Here is a 14,811-nt window from a genome sequence, read left to right as displayed (position 1 = left end):
AGCATAACAGTGCGACACCATTGCTATTCATCCACCTCTGACACCTAGCATACTTGGCTCCTGCTAATTTATGATAATCTTATCATCACTCCTTGAAGACTCCCTAGAGTCTTTATCTCCACCCCATCTCTACTACTTAATAATAATGACTTTGTCATATAGCGCCTTTCTCCCAATGGGACACAAAGCACTTCAAAAATACAGTACAGTGAGCTTTACGCAACATATAGGAGTTTTACAGACAGTCCCTGCACAGATGAGATTACAATCTATGATTTTGGTGCCTGAGATACAAGAGATAAAATGATTTGCCCAAGGTCACAAGGAGCTGACACCGGGAAATGAACCAGGTTCCCCGGTTACAAACTCAGTGTTGTTGTTACTTCCGTCTAACTGGGCTGCAGGGTATACCTGAAGGAAACCTGTGAATTTCAAAAGCCCCGTACGATATAATTTCATATATGAAGAACACTGTTGGTCCACTAAAATGTCTCGCAACCTACACCAACTCTAGGTAGATAATGAACAATTTAAACTGGTCACAATTGTTTTATCACTTGAGCATTTGAAAAGTGAACGGACGTGCCCTCTGAAGAGACATAATTTCGGAATTCTCAGGAGTCAACTTTTCGGTGGAGAGGTGGTGTTTGGGATAATAAATAGTACTTCCGGCACACACCGGTACGAGAGCCCGGTGTGGGACAGTACAGGAGAGAGGCAAGCAAGCATCTGGGGAGACGCCGGGTCCAGTGGCAAGAAGAGGTCCGGCTAGATAGCACCCCCCCTCCCTGCCGCAGTCACCACCAGAATAGTGAGGTAGTAAGGTAAAGAGGCAGCACCTGGGGGTTGGCAACCCGCAGAGAGCACAAGTAGGAACGTAAAGAGCCGCAGGTTGGCGACACGTACTATACCATGAGTGTATTTCATTTCTATATCCTATATCATTCCAAGTGGGATCTTCCGTTCACGTTCTCTTGACCTAGGTATTCTATGCGAGTACATTTACTACCACCTTTCATATTTTTTCACTTTGTATTCAACATGCTACACTATATTATCATGTTTTTCTTTGTTTCCGAATCTCTGGATGTGCGCTGTTTTTTGAACATTTCTCTTTGGGATGGTGGAACATCTCTTCACCAGCAGCATCTTCCAACAGTATATGGAAAGTTCATATTTATTAGAAAGATTACTTAAAGTTAGAACTGTCACTTCTATCACTATACAGTTTTAAAATTAATTTGCATAATGCACGGGTGCATCATTAGCTCTATATTACTTGTTTTCTGTATATTCACAATTGTATTTATACCGGCACCGCTGTATTTTTCATTTCATCAAGTAATGATGCCCTTATACTTACTTTACAAAAGAAAATAGAGAGAGAACTAAAAATGTACTTGTGGATTCTAAGAGCTGTATTCATTCGGCTACAATAGCGACGATCAGGGGGAGAACGCAGGAAAACGGCCATTTAAGTCATCAGCATTATTTATATTAAAAATGCGACTTACAGTTGTATGGTTCTTTAAATGCACTAGTTAGTTTCATAAAGTATAACCTACTAAACATGTCAATGCCATATGTTGCCTCTTTGAAGTAGGTGTATCCTGTTTAAATCTCAGTATCCTTGGAGAATTCATTTTGGCCCATAAATTCTAAGCAGTGCTATTCCAGAAGAGAACTTCCAGTGTCGGAAGGCAATTTACAGCCCATTCATTCTGGTATCTTATGGAATAGCTCTACTTGGTAGATATGGGACTTGATCTCCTTCATCTACATGTGCCCACAAGACCAAGAAGTTATGTATCAAGTACCCTGAGAGGTTTTAACTGTAAACTGTGGCCAAAGCAAAATGCTCTTCACATACGACTTTTGGTAACATTGTTTTGATAGAGAACTGTAAAAACACATTTTTAAAACCAAACAACTATGTAAAAAACGAATTCATAAGTTGTAATATTTCAAATGTTATAAGGGCAACATGCTACCCATCTAGACTATCTCAGTAAGAGCAGAACTAACGCAGGGTATATGAAGATTCTTTTACTCCTTTTGGTTTAAAAAAAAAAAAATGTAGATTTTAATTGACATTTATCAATGTCCTATGTGCATGTTAAATAGTTCAGATCTGAACAAAATGTGTGGAGTTTCTCATATATTCTTTGTTATGGGCTTCAATTCCTAAAAGCAAAAATCCGTTCACTTTTATAGCTTGCATTGGTTTCCTCTGCTTTAATACTGCAGGGAACCATTATGACCCTAAACAGTAATTTTATCTTCTGGTGTTTCAGATATTTAGAATAGCTGCCACATTTGCTTTAGCTCTCTATATACTCTGTACAATGCTTAAAATAATAATAAAATATGGATGTTTTATTTTCACAGGTAAAACAGAGCTCAGGATCATTGCAAAATACGGTCAACATAAAGCAAATAAAAATACTGTCTATACACTTCTTTAACCCAGGCTGTGCTGAAAAGCTGTGTGATACAGCAGGCATAAGCTTATAGGGATCCACGTTACAATGGTTAAGAAGCAAAAAGTGACACAATGAGTGCTCATTTGCATACCATTGCCCAGAATCCCTGGCTGCAGTGGAAGCACTGTATGCTAAACGATAATGGAAAGGAGGATATCATCAATACCAGACAGCATCATTACTGCTGTGATGCTGCCGTTACCATTTATATTTGCAGTGACTTCACTTCTTCTCAAATTATGCACTTCTTTTTACCAGCCTCAGTATGTCTCTAACTCTATTCATATATCTCCATCTCTCCTTCCTTCACCACTTCTCTTTTCACATGAACTCCTTTCTTACCTGCGTCCTCTGACACCACACAGCTATATCCCCTGCACTAAAAAACACCCCTACAAATCATCCTCACACATCCTTTTTCTATCCATGCTTCTCCTCCTTGCTTCTGGGAATATCTCTCCCAATCCTGGTCCCTGTCTTATTCCTACATGCGCTCGTCCTCGCCTGCCAACTGCAACCTCTACTCCTTCTGGTGTCAACCCCTCCAACCTCATACCCATCCCCTGTCACCCTCCCTCCTCTCTCCCTTTCTCCTGTGCCCTTTGGAATGCTCGCTCCCTTTCTAACAAGTACCTCTCTGTGCATGACTTATTTCTCTCTCACTCTCTGCTCCTATTTGCTATAACTGAGACCTGGCTCACTCAGTCTGATTCTGCTCTGGAAGCTGCCCTCTCCTATGGTGGCGTTTCCTTCTCCCACACTCCGCGCACTGATGGCAGGGGTGGAGGCGTGGGGCTCCTGCTCTCCTCTCTCTGTCGTTACCGAACCCTTCCTATTCCTCCCTCTCTTGCTTTCCCTCCTTTGAGGCTCACACTGTCCAGATTTTCTCTCCTCTACCTGTTCATGTGGCGGTCATCTATCGCCCACCTACCTCTACTCATCCCCCTTCTGCCTTTCTCTCTCACTTTGAATCCTGGCTCTCTTTCTTCCTCTCCTCAGACTCCCCTGTTCTTCTCCTTGGGGACTTCAATTGCCACATTGATGACCCCTCTCTCCCTTGGGCTTCCCGCTTTCATTCTCTAACCTCTTCTTTTGGCCTTCAACAGTGGACTGCAGCCAGCACCCACAAGGATGGCCACTACTTAGACCTGGTTTTCACTAAGAACTTCTCTCTCTCCGATTTCTCCATTTCCCCTTTTCCTCTCTCTGACCATCATCTCATCCCATTCTCTCTATCTCGCTTCTCCCCTTCTCCACCTCCATCTACACCCCGGTTCTGCAGAAACCTGCGCTCTATACACTTACCTGACTTTGAGTCCACTTTACGCTCCTCCCTCTCTCAGCTCTGCTACAGACCCCGACAACCTGATCAGGAACTACAACTCTGTCTTGTCCTCTTCTCTTGATCTACACGCCCCACTTTCTCTCTGCCGCACTCGCCCTTCTAACCCTAGACCCTGGCTAAATTCCCACACACGCATGCTGCGTTCCTCCACTCGTTCCTCTGAACGCCTCTGGAGGAAGTCTCACACTCTCGCAGACTTCCTTCACTACAAATTTATGCTATCCTGTTTCAACTCTGCCCTCTCGCAAGCTAAACAACCCTACTTTTCTGCACTAATCAACATGCACAAGTCTAACCCACGCCGACTGTTCTCTGTCTTTGATACTCTACTCAAACCACCCTCAGCTGCCTCTCCTTCCTCAATCTCCGCTCAGGACTTTGCTGACTATTTTAAGGAAAAGGTGGAATCCATACGTCAGAACATCCTCTCTGTTTCTTTTTCCCATCCTACACCTCTTCCTAACTCTCCTCCTGCCTTCCTTGACTCTTTTTCCACTGTCTCAGAGGAGGATGTGTCGCTGTTGATCGCCTCTTCTCCCTCTACCACTTGCCCTCTTGACCCCATTCCCTCCCATCTCCTAAAACCTCTTGCTCCTACTATAATCCCTACGCTCACACACATTTTTAACTCCTCACTCTGCTCTGGAACCTTTCCATCCTCCTTCAAACATGCAACAGCCATACCATTACTCAAAAACAGCAAGCTTGACCCTACCTGTGTTTCTAACTATCGACCTGTCTCCCTCCTGCCTTTTGCCTCTAAACTCCTTGAACGTCTTGTATTCTCTCGCTTGCTCCATTTTCTCAACACCTATTCTCTCCTAGACCCTCTACAATCTGGCTTCCGCACTGCTCACTCCACGGAAACAGCCCTCACTAAAATAACTGACGACCTCCATGCTGCCAAAGACAGAGGTCATTACACTCTGCTCATATTACTCGACCTCTCTGCAGCATTTGATACTGTGGATCACCCTCTTCTCCGTCACATTCTCCATACTCTTGGTATTCGGAACAAAGCTCTATCTTGGATCTCATCCTACCTCTCCCATCGTACTTTCAGTGTCTCTTCTGCTAACACCTCCTCCTCCTCTATTGATCTCTCTGTGGGGGTACCCCAGGGCTCTGTCTTGGGACCTCTTCTCTTTTCTCTGTTCACACTCTCTCTAGGTGACCTAATAACATCTTTTGGGTTTAAATATCACCTCTATGCTGACGACACACAAATATACTTTTCAACACCCGACCTTACACCTGCTATACAGACCAAAGTTTCTGAATGTCTCTCTGCTATATCATCCTGGATGGCCCTCCGTCACCTTAAACTCAACATGGCTAAAACAGAGCTCCTCATACTTCCTCCCAAACCTGGCCCTACTACCTCCTTCCACATTACTGTTGGAACTACGATCATTCACGGAGTAGCCCAAGCACGCTGCCTAGGGGTCACACTCGACTCCTCTCTCACATTCGCCACTCACATTCAAAACATTTCTAAAACTTGTCGCTTTTTCCTCCACAATATAACAAAGATACGCCCTTTCCTCTGTTGCTCGACTGCTAAAACTCTGACTCAGGCCCTCATTCTCTCCCGTCTTGATTACTGTAACCTCCTGCTGTCCGGCCTTCCTGCCTCTCATCTGTCTCCCCTGCAATCTATCCTAAATGCTGCTGCCAGAATCACTCTACTCTTTCCTAGATCTGTCTCAGCATCTCCCCTCCTGAAATCCCTCTCCTGGCTTCCAATCAAATCCCGCATCTCACACTCAATTCTCCTCCTCACTTTTAAAGCTTTACACTCTTCTGCCCCTCCTTACATCTCAGCCCTAATTTCTCGCTATGCACCATCCAGACTCTTGCGTTCTTCTCAAGGATGTCTTCTTTCTACCCCCTTTTTATCTAAAGCCCTCTCCTGCCTTAAACCTTTTTCACTGACTGCCCCACACCTCTGGAATGCCCTTCCCCTCAGTACCCAACTAGCACCCTCTCTATCCACCTTTAAGACCCACCTTAAGACACACTTGCTTAAAGAAGCATACGAATAGCACTGTGAACATTCTGGACACATGATACATAAAGCTTGGCCCCCTGCAGACGCACTCACCAGAACTCCCTCCTACTGTCTCTGTACGTTCTCCCTACCTACCAATTAGATTGTAAGCTCCTCGGGGCAGGGACTCCTCTTCCTTAATGTTATGTTTATGTGTAAAGCACTTATTCCCATGATCTGTTATTTATATTATCTGTTATTTATTCGATTACCACATGTATTACTACTGTGAAGCGCTATGTACATTAATGGCGCTATATAAATAAAGACATACAATACAATGGTGAAAGATAGGGTTGCAGCCTGTCTGAGACTTGTGAATGGGCTCACAAATGATATTTTTGCTGTAAACTGTTCGGTGGAGCGTTTTTGTACCTTTTTTTTTTTACTCACCATAACTTGTTTAGTGTCTGGTTGTCAACAAAGTTCTAGGGACCATTTAAAACAAAAATAAATAAATAATAATAATGTTATTGGACAGCTGATTTGGAATGAGTTATAGGCTCTTCAGGTAGTAGGGTTAAACTGTGAGGAACAATAAAGACATTTGAAACATGAACGCTACACACCTGTACATCTTTGTACTTGTCTCGTAAGTCCATGAGTCTATGGTAGGCTTTAACTGCCTCTGCGAACTCTCCCACATCTGTGCTGGTCAGAAGGTAGTTCTCCCAGATCTGCCAGTGCTCATAGTTGCATTTAATTGCTTCTTGCAGGGTTCGGAAGGCCTTAATTCTTCATAAAGAAAAGAAAAAAGTTGGCGCACGAATAATAGACAAAAATCAGAGCTTAGGAAAAGAAATTGTGAGCTGTAAACACGTTAGTCTGTATACTTTGGAGTTATTTTGATTCATGCATTTTAACGTTGAGCCTTCTATACTAGGGGTGTGCAAACTTCTTGAGCTGCGCCCCCCTGCCCGGTAACCGCAGCGTTAGCGCCCCCCTCTCCCAATGACTCAGCGTCAAATGACATCGCTGGTCATGTGACATCACCCCGCCTCGTCATTTGACACGCGCTGCCATGGTGATGCGACGCAGAGAGCAGTTAAGTTTGTTACAGAGGCCTCACGCCTCCCACGCGGGGAAGAGCGCAGGGCCTTTGTAACTGCCCGTACCCACCCTACAAAATCTCCAGCGCCCCCTGGGGCACTTGCCCCCGCTGTTCTATACCATCACATGAATCCAGATATGAAAAATAAACACCTAATATCAAATTTTCTGCTGAAGAAATCTTCAAAGCATAAATTAAAGTTAATCCCTCAAGTAGGACAATACTTACCTCATTCACCGCAGACTCGTCAACTCTCACTCATTTTCCGTGAGTCTCACTGATTTTTAGCATTAGCAGTCTCATAGGAGGTCAATAGACTCACTGCTAAAAATCAGTAACATTCCACAAGCAATTACATTTTGCTCAAGAACCCACAAATCTCATTGATATGTGTCCTTGGAGGTTGAAAGTCCTTGTCAGTGCCAAAGTGTTGCATTGTCCTCTGAGACCCAAGGAGTACAAATCTAACGCTTCACTTTAGAAAAATAAAATTTCTACCTCAAACACTGGGAAATCAGAAACCAAAAATTGTAGTTGGAAACAGAAGATTCCACTGAACTGCTTTATCTGTTACTATTTAATTTTGCTTTGTGGTCTTTATTTTTGATATATATATCTCAATGCACATATCACACATTCCCAACTATATTGGGTTAACTCTGGAATGTTGAATAAAGTATTGAATGGAAACAGAAAAATGTTCCAGAGATTATATACCCAAAGGGTATATATCTCAATGATAAACATTGTTACGATTCTTCTATAAGACATATATAGACTATTATATGCGATCTTTCATGAATCTGATTCATACGTATGTCCTGGACAAGATAAGTCTAAGAAAGGTAATTGACTATAGGCCTTATTTAAGAAACAGCACACAATAAGCACATTCCCATCATGTACGTACAGCATGTGTGAGTAAGTGCATGAAAGAGAGGGCGTCAGGAACTATTGAAGTCAAGGACGAAAACGTGGGTGAGACAGTAATAGAGAATGATTGTAAAAAAGACAAACTGAGGAAAAGTTAATGAAGTTGATGGAGAAAGAGAAACAAGCGTGGTAGAGTGTATAGCAGGAATGGCCAACACCATCCTCAAGGGCCACTAAAGGCCAGGTGTTAAGGATATCCCTATTTCAGCACAGGTGGGTCAATCTTTCTGACTAAGCAACCATACACTTCAAAATAAATTGTATTAGTAATTTTATGTCACAAATAATTGTGACTATATTCGTATTGGCATTTCATCCATGTATAGGGCCGTCATCAGGGTACAATGGATCAAAATACAGCCACCTCTAAAGTGCACGCCCACCACTCCTGTCTAAAATACGTCGCGGAAAATACATAAAGCAACACAAAAATAAAAATTGTAGTTAACAGTACACATTCAATATTCAAGCCCCAGATGCTTTACCAGCGCAAAAAAAGTACAAATCACAAACAATGTGTAATGTTCTCCAAACCAATGAGATATTAAATATTTCCTATAATCATCAAGCCAAAAGAAAACAAAGAGCATCATATACAGATGTAGCAGATGTTATTACCACTGCTAAAGCAGAACAATGCAAGAAATGTGGTAAATATCACGTGCATTTAGGAGAACGCACGCATTGTCATTGTTTTCAATGGTACTTGCAGTAAAAGTTATGGTAATAATGTGGTAGGCTTAAGGTATTGCGTTAACAAGGTAATAACGTCTACACCTGTAGGTTATCAATAACTAGTAATACATCGATAAAATATGAATACCACATTTCCAACCACCTAAAGGAAAATGAAAAAATCTCACAAAAAAATAATAAATAAATTAGTTAAAAATAAGTATATCATTTTATTACGTGACAGTCTTTAAAAATAGTTAATCCCAAATCAATAAAATCTTACTAGTCATAAGAATATGTACTGATAAAAAAATAGAAGTAATGAAAATATGACAGCGGGTAACTTGTGATGTTAGCACCACAACTGGCTCTGGTTATGGATGGGCTAGAATGTAAAGGAAAATGCATCTGGTAAATCTTACAATTAGTTGAGTCTCTGTGCCTAGTACAAGCCTCTGGTGCCTTGTATAATCATATTAAAAGTTTAGGGGTACATGGTTGTGCACAGGACCCAAATCATCATTGACGTAATCTGCTAATTTAAATACAAAAGACCGTACTAATAATGTGTCCTGTGTACACCAATTGACAGTCACCTATTGGGCATCATCGTTGTCCAAAAAGAATATGCAGTTCTTGTCCTGATTCAGACCCTTGGGAAACAATGTATAGAGATACAAAATCCAAAACGCCTCACAAAAAGGTCTCACTATCTGGTTTTAATACCGATAAACCAAAGAAATTGTCCTTTGAAAATAAACATTTTCGCTAGTGGCTGTTTGTCATGAAACCTTCCACATCTGTTATATTTATGTTCATTTATCCATGTTTTTAATGCTCGTAGTCTTGCACATACAGTATTATGTTGTCCACAAGAACAAATAATAGAATACACAACATAACTATTATCAAATTAACATCTCTTTTGTATGTCCCTCTGTGACTACTAATTAGTCACAACTCCTCCCTGCTTACTGCCCTGCTTGAATACTACTTTCTTGTGGTATTGTTTCAGTAGTTAAGTCAGTCTGTATTGGCTAGCAGAGGTGGGCAACCTGTTTTTCAATGTAGCCACAGGTGTGGCGAATGAGAAGTCAAAATCGCCATACCCTGCTTTTCGTTTACTTGCGTCACTAAAATTTTTAGCTCCCATAAAAAATAACAGTTCCAAAGTCGGGTCTAGACTCCAACTGTAGGCAGAGGGGAGTATTGGATGTCTGTGTTGTGTCAATGACTCATTCAGAAAGCGGAAACCAGCACAAGCCGCCATCAGGAAAACATTTATTTTACTGTGGGAGCTGGCAAACACTTTGCCATGCTTTCATGGCCAATTCGCCACTTGTAGCGATTGTTGACAGGGTTGCCCACCTCGGGGCTACAGCATGTCCCCATGTTAAGTGTCACTTTTACGTTTCTGTGGAGATAAACTATAGTTCAATTAGAGGTAAACAGGAAAAGAAGAACTGAATTCAGCACTTTAACAACAACTCTGCAGCTTGAGGACTAACCTTTTTAAATGCTCTGACAATTTATGCAACTTCAGTGCTACACATCACTCAAACTGGGATTATGGTGCCGGCGTCGCTGCATGCGCGTGCACGGCAAGCACTGTGCTGTATTTTGGACTGGGAGCTACCCCTCTGCCTGCTCAACTGCCGGCAAAGGACCGCGTTGAAGCGGCTGTGTTCTCGACCTAAAACAAAATCTGTGTTTTGAGGCGGCTGCCGCATGACGTAAGCGAATGAAAGCTGGTTCAGCGAATGAGGGCGAACCAGCTTCGTGACGCAATTGCCACGCGTCTACAATTTCCTGCAGCTTAGTTCACAAATTGCTTGGGCTGCAGGAGTGCGCGCAACGGCATGCTCATTCGCATGCGGCCGTGTAGAGACCATAATCCCAGCCTTAGGCCTGATTTATACATCTCCTCTTTTAAATCATACTCCTTATATCCTCAAATACCTGGGAACTCTCTCCAACCTGCGCTGCATCCCAATATTCTCTCGTTGATGCCTTTTCTGTTTGCAGTTTCCTCACTCCTTCATACACGGTTCTACTCTTTACACATTCCCCACTTTCCTCTTCCTATTACCATTTCACATCTCTCCACCTTGGCCTGTGCCCAGAAACTGCACGACTATTTAGACTGAGTCCATGGTGACTCAGCCCGTGCGGAGGCGCGCTGAGGGAAAGCGGGTGTTTTCCCTGGCCTTGGTTAGCGCGCCGTCCGGGGGCGTGTCGGGGGGCGGGCCAGTGACGTCACGGAGCTGGTTCGCCCTCATTGGGCGAACCGCTCACGTGACCGGCCCTGCGCTCTCGTGAGCACGCAAATTAAAATTTTTCCTAAAACCTACGCTTCCGCACGCTTGCGGAAGCGTAGGCGAGCCCCTGCTAAAGCCGCTCTCATTGCGGCTGCAGGGGCTCACTGGTACGTGAGAGCGCGCCTCACCACGGGTCAGCGCTCATGCCCGAGGCCTTACATACCTCTATCCCAGCTACTTCTGCACACCAGTAAAAAGCACCCCCACAAATCCTCTTCTCGCCACTTTTCTCCTCTACAACTCCTGCTAGGGATCTCTCTCTTACTCCAGGACCTGGCCATATACACACATGCTCTTGCCCATGCCTCCCTGCCTCCTCCTCCCTGCTAAGGGTGTTAACTCATCTAACTTAATGTCTCTTCCTTGTATCCCTTCCTTCTCCTGTGCCCTCTGATTAACAAGGCTCTAGTTGTGCACAACCTAGTCTACTCTCGCTCTCTTCATCTCTTTGCTCTAACAGAAACCTGGCTCTCACAACATGACTGCTGTGGAGGCTGCTGTCTCATATGGTGGTCTCTCTCACACTCCCCACCCCAATTGCTGGGGTGGAGGGGTAGGTCTCCCCCGCTGCCAATATTGGCTCCCCCCTATGTCTCCATATGTTTCTTTTTCTTCCTTTGAGGTTTAGGCTGTCCAGCTTTTCTACCCCTCTCTCTGCATGTGGCAGTCATCAACAGATCACCTACCTCTCAATCCTTTGCCTGTCTCTCTGACTTTGAATCCTAACTGGAATTCTTTCTCTCTTCTGACTTTCCTATCCTTTTACTTTAGGACTTCAAACTGTCACATTGATGACCCCTCAGGCTCCTGGGCATCTTGCCTTCTCACTTTAACCTCCTCCATTGGCCTCTACCAATAGACCAATCCAGCAACCACAAGGTCACTATTTAGACCTAGTCTTTACTAAAAGACTGTTCTCTTTCTGATTTCTCTATCTCCCCTAAGTCCGCACTCTGACCATCACATCTATCAGTCACAACCACTCATTCTCCTCCTCTTACATGTTTTACCTGCTACTCTCGAGACTATCACTCTATTGACCTCTCTGCTCTGGCATCTACCCTGAACGCTAACCTCTCTTCTCTCATTGAACCCGAAAACCTTGTAAACTCTTACAACTCTATCTTTTTCTACTCTCTTGATCTATATGCACCTTCTCGGCTTCAGCACACCCATTCCTCAAACTCACAGCCTTGGCTTCCATTCACAAACACACTCCCTTCACAATTGAACTCCATCCTCTGAACGACTATGGAGGAAATCTCACACTCGTGCTAGTTTTCTGCACTATAAATTTATCCTCTCCTGTTTTAGCTCTGTTCTACCTAATGCCAAACACCACATTTCTTCACTCATCAACACTCACAAATCCAATCCACGCAGTCTTTTATCTGTATTTGATACATCCTCTGACCTTCTCCTCCCACTTTCCATCCTCCGTTCACTTCTCCTCATGCCTTTGCCGACCACTTTATAGGCAAGGTGAATGCTATCCACAATAATATTCAATCTGTCCCTTCCCCCTCCTCCCTGTTTCTACTTCAACCTCCTTCCTCTCTTGACTCCTTTTCTCCTGTTACAGAGTTTGAAGTTTCTAATCTGATCTTCTCTTCTCTTCTCCCTCTACCACATGCCCTCTCCATCTCATTCCCTCACACCTTATCAGAACTCTTACTCCTGTCTTAGACGCCACTCCACCCACATCTTCAATTCCTCCCTATCCTCTGGCAGGTTCCCCATCTCCTTTAAGCATGTGGTGGTGACACCTATTCATAAAACCACCCTACGCACCTTACTAACAACCGCCCTCTCTTACTTGATTTATTATTGCATTATCATTCACATTGTAGGGCATTTCTCCTGGTGTCTTTGTTTGTTTTAATTGTTTTCAACTTTTGAGTAATCTATTGTGCTATGTAATGAAGAGTTTTCATCTTTTTGCACACCCGAGTGCCTTTTTGCTCTTCCATCGCACATTTTTGGTCTCTGTTGCTTACATGTCTTTGTCTCATGTTGATCTGTCTGTTGGTGTACCGCTGGGCTCTGTTCTGGGACTGCTCATTTTCTCTCTCTATACAGAATCACTTGGTGACCTTATACACTTTTTCAGCCTTATGTATCATTTCTATGCAGATGATACACAGATATAACTATCCACCTCTACCATCACACCTGCAATCCAGTCCCAAGACTCGGATTGCCTCCTGGGTATATCCTCGTGGATGGTACTCTGCCGCCTTAAACTTAATATGTCTAAAACTGAGCTCCTTATATTTCCCCCTAAACCTAGCGTAATATGACCCTTTCCAGCACTGTAAACGGTACTAACATCTACAGTATCCTGTCTGCAAAGCATGTTGCTTAGGAGAGTAACATTTGACTCCACCTTTTCCGGCAAAACTCCAACTAAAGTTAATTGCTATTTCCTCCGTAATATTGCCACGATCCACCCTACTACTAAAACATTAATGCATGCCCTTATCCTCTCCCATCAGGATTATTGTAACATACTGCTAACAGGCCTGCCTGCCTCAAAACTTTCTTCTTTGCAATCTATCCAAAATTCTGCTGCTAGAATAATTTCATTTTCTCCCAAAACAGTCTCTGCTCATCTCATCCTTAAATTCCCATCACATTTCAGGTTACCTACAAAGTTACCCTCCTTACCTTCAAGGCTCTCCACTCATCTGCTTCTCCCTACATAACAGCTTTGATATCTTGTTATGCCCCTGCTGATATCTTGTTATGCCCCTGCTGATATCTTGTTATGCCCCTGCTCGTCTCCTGCATTCTACCCATAACTGTCTCCTTTCCAAACTCTATTGCGTTCTCTTGCCTTAAACTATTTTGACCTCACTTCCCCTTACTTGTCTCTCACACTCAGTATATGCCAAGCACCGCCTCTCCCCACCTTTACGTGAAACCAACAAACTCGCCTCTTAAATTAAGCATTTTAATAGCCTAGACCAGTGGTTCTACACTTTGTTTGGTTAAGGAACCATATAATTATATTGTATAATTTGCAGAACCTCAACTTTCTCTAATAGTACGCCTGAGATCAGATGCATTGTACATTCTTCTGTATTTCGTACAATTTTCAAATGACCTGAAAATTGCAGTGAACCTTGTAGGAAGGCCTGCGTGACCCAAGGGTTCCTAGTAACCCCTATTGAAAAACACTGGCCTAGATTCATGGATACTGTCCCACACGCAGAGTCACTCCTACCAACCATTGTGGGCAAGCACTTCCATCTACTGAACATATCACTTAGATTGAAAGCTCTCCGGGACAGGGATGTCCTTTCCTATTGTCTAATTTTGTTTGTTGCACTTATTGTATTATAATTTCCTGTACGGTATTGTCTTTCTCGTAAAACGCTGAGTACACTGTGTCACTATAGAAATAAAGATATACATACAGTACTTACACCCTTCTGAATCCGTGTGCGGGCTGGAGCAGCACTAGAAGCCTGAGACCACCCACAAGGTAAGTGTATTGTGGGAGGAGGGGGGCATTATTGTGTGTATTGTGGGGGGAGGGTATGTGTGTGTGTGGCCAGGGGGAAATAAGAGAGCTGGGCAGGATTGATGACGCGGGATTGAGTGAGAGGGGGGTCATTGAGTGATAGCAGAGGTAGGCAAGTGAGAGAGGGGGGAGGTTAAGGGAGTGAGAGGGGGATGTGAGGGGAGGGAGAGAGGAAAAGAGGGGGGAAGAGTCAGGGACAAAGAGGGAGAGGGGTGAATAGAGCGGGTTGGGAGTGAAGTGGTGTGAAAGTTCAGCTCGCAAGGCCATCGCCATGGAAGAAACCGGCATTCTAACAATGAACTGTGTAGCAGCAGAGCATAGGAAGTATGAGATATGAAAAACATTATTAAGTAATAATCCCCGAAGAACAGGGCATTACTGGCCAATAATGCTCTGGCTGGAAGAGTTGAAGGCCCGAGGCGAAGCCGAG

The 14,811-nt window shown here is 43.5% G+C and overlaps 1 protein-coding gene across 1 annotated transcript in view; it reads right to left on the bottom strand.

Moving 5' to 3' along the window:
* TTC27 (tetratricopeptide repeat domain 27) overlaps positions 1-14,811 on the bottom strand; it is a 401,980-nt gene that overhangs the window by 27,526 nt on the left and 359,643 nt on the right. Inside the window, exon 14 of the mRNA XM_075594976.1 lies at positions 6,448-6,613. Coding sequence (XP_075451091.1) covers positions 6,448-6,613 — 166 coding nt within the window. The remainder of the gene's footprint in view (positions 1-6,447; positions 6,614-14,811) is intronic.

Source organism: Ascaphus truei, chromosome 4 (genome assembly GCF_040206685.1).
Source record: "Ascaphus truei isolate aAscTru1 chromosome 4, aAscTru1.hap1, whole genome shotgun sequence".
NCBI lineage: Eukaryota > Metazoa > Chordata > Amphibia > Anura > Ascaphidae > Ascaphus > Ascaphus truei.
The sequence above is the reverse complement of the archived record's forward strand: the minus strand, read 5'-3'. Positions and strand labels throughout refer to the sequence as shown.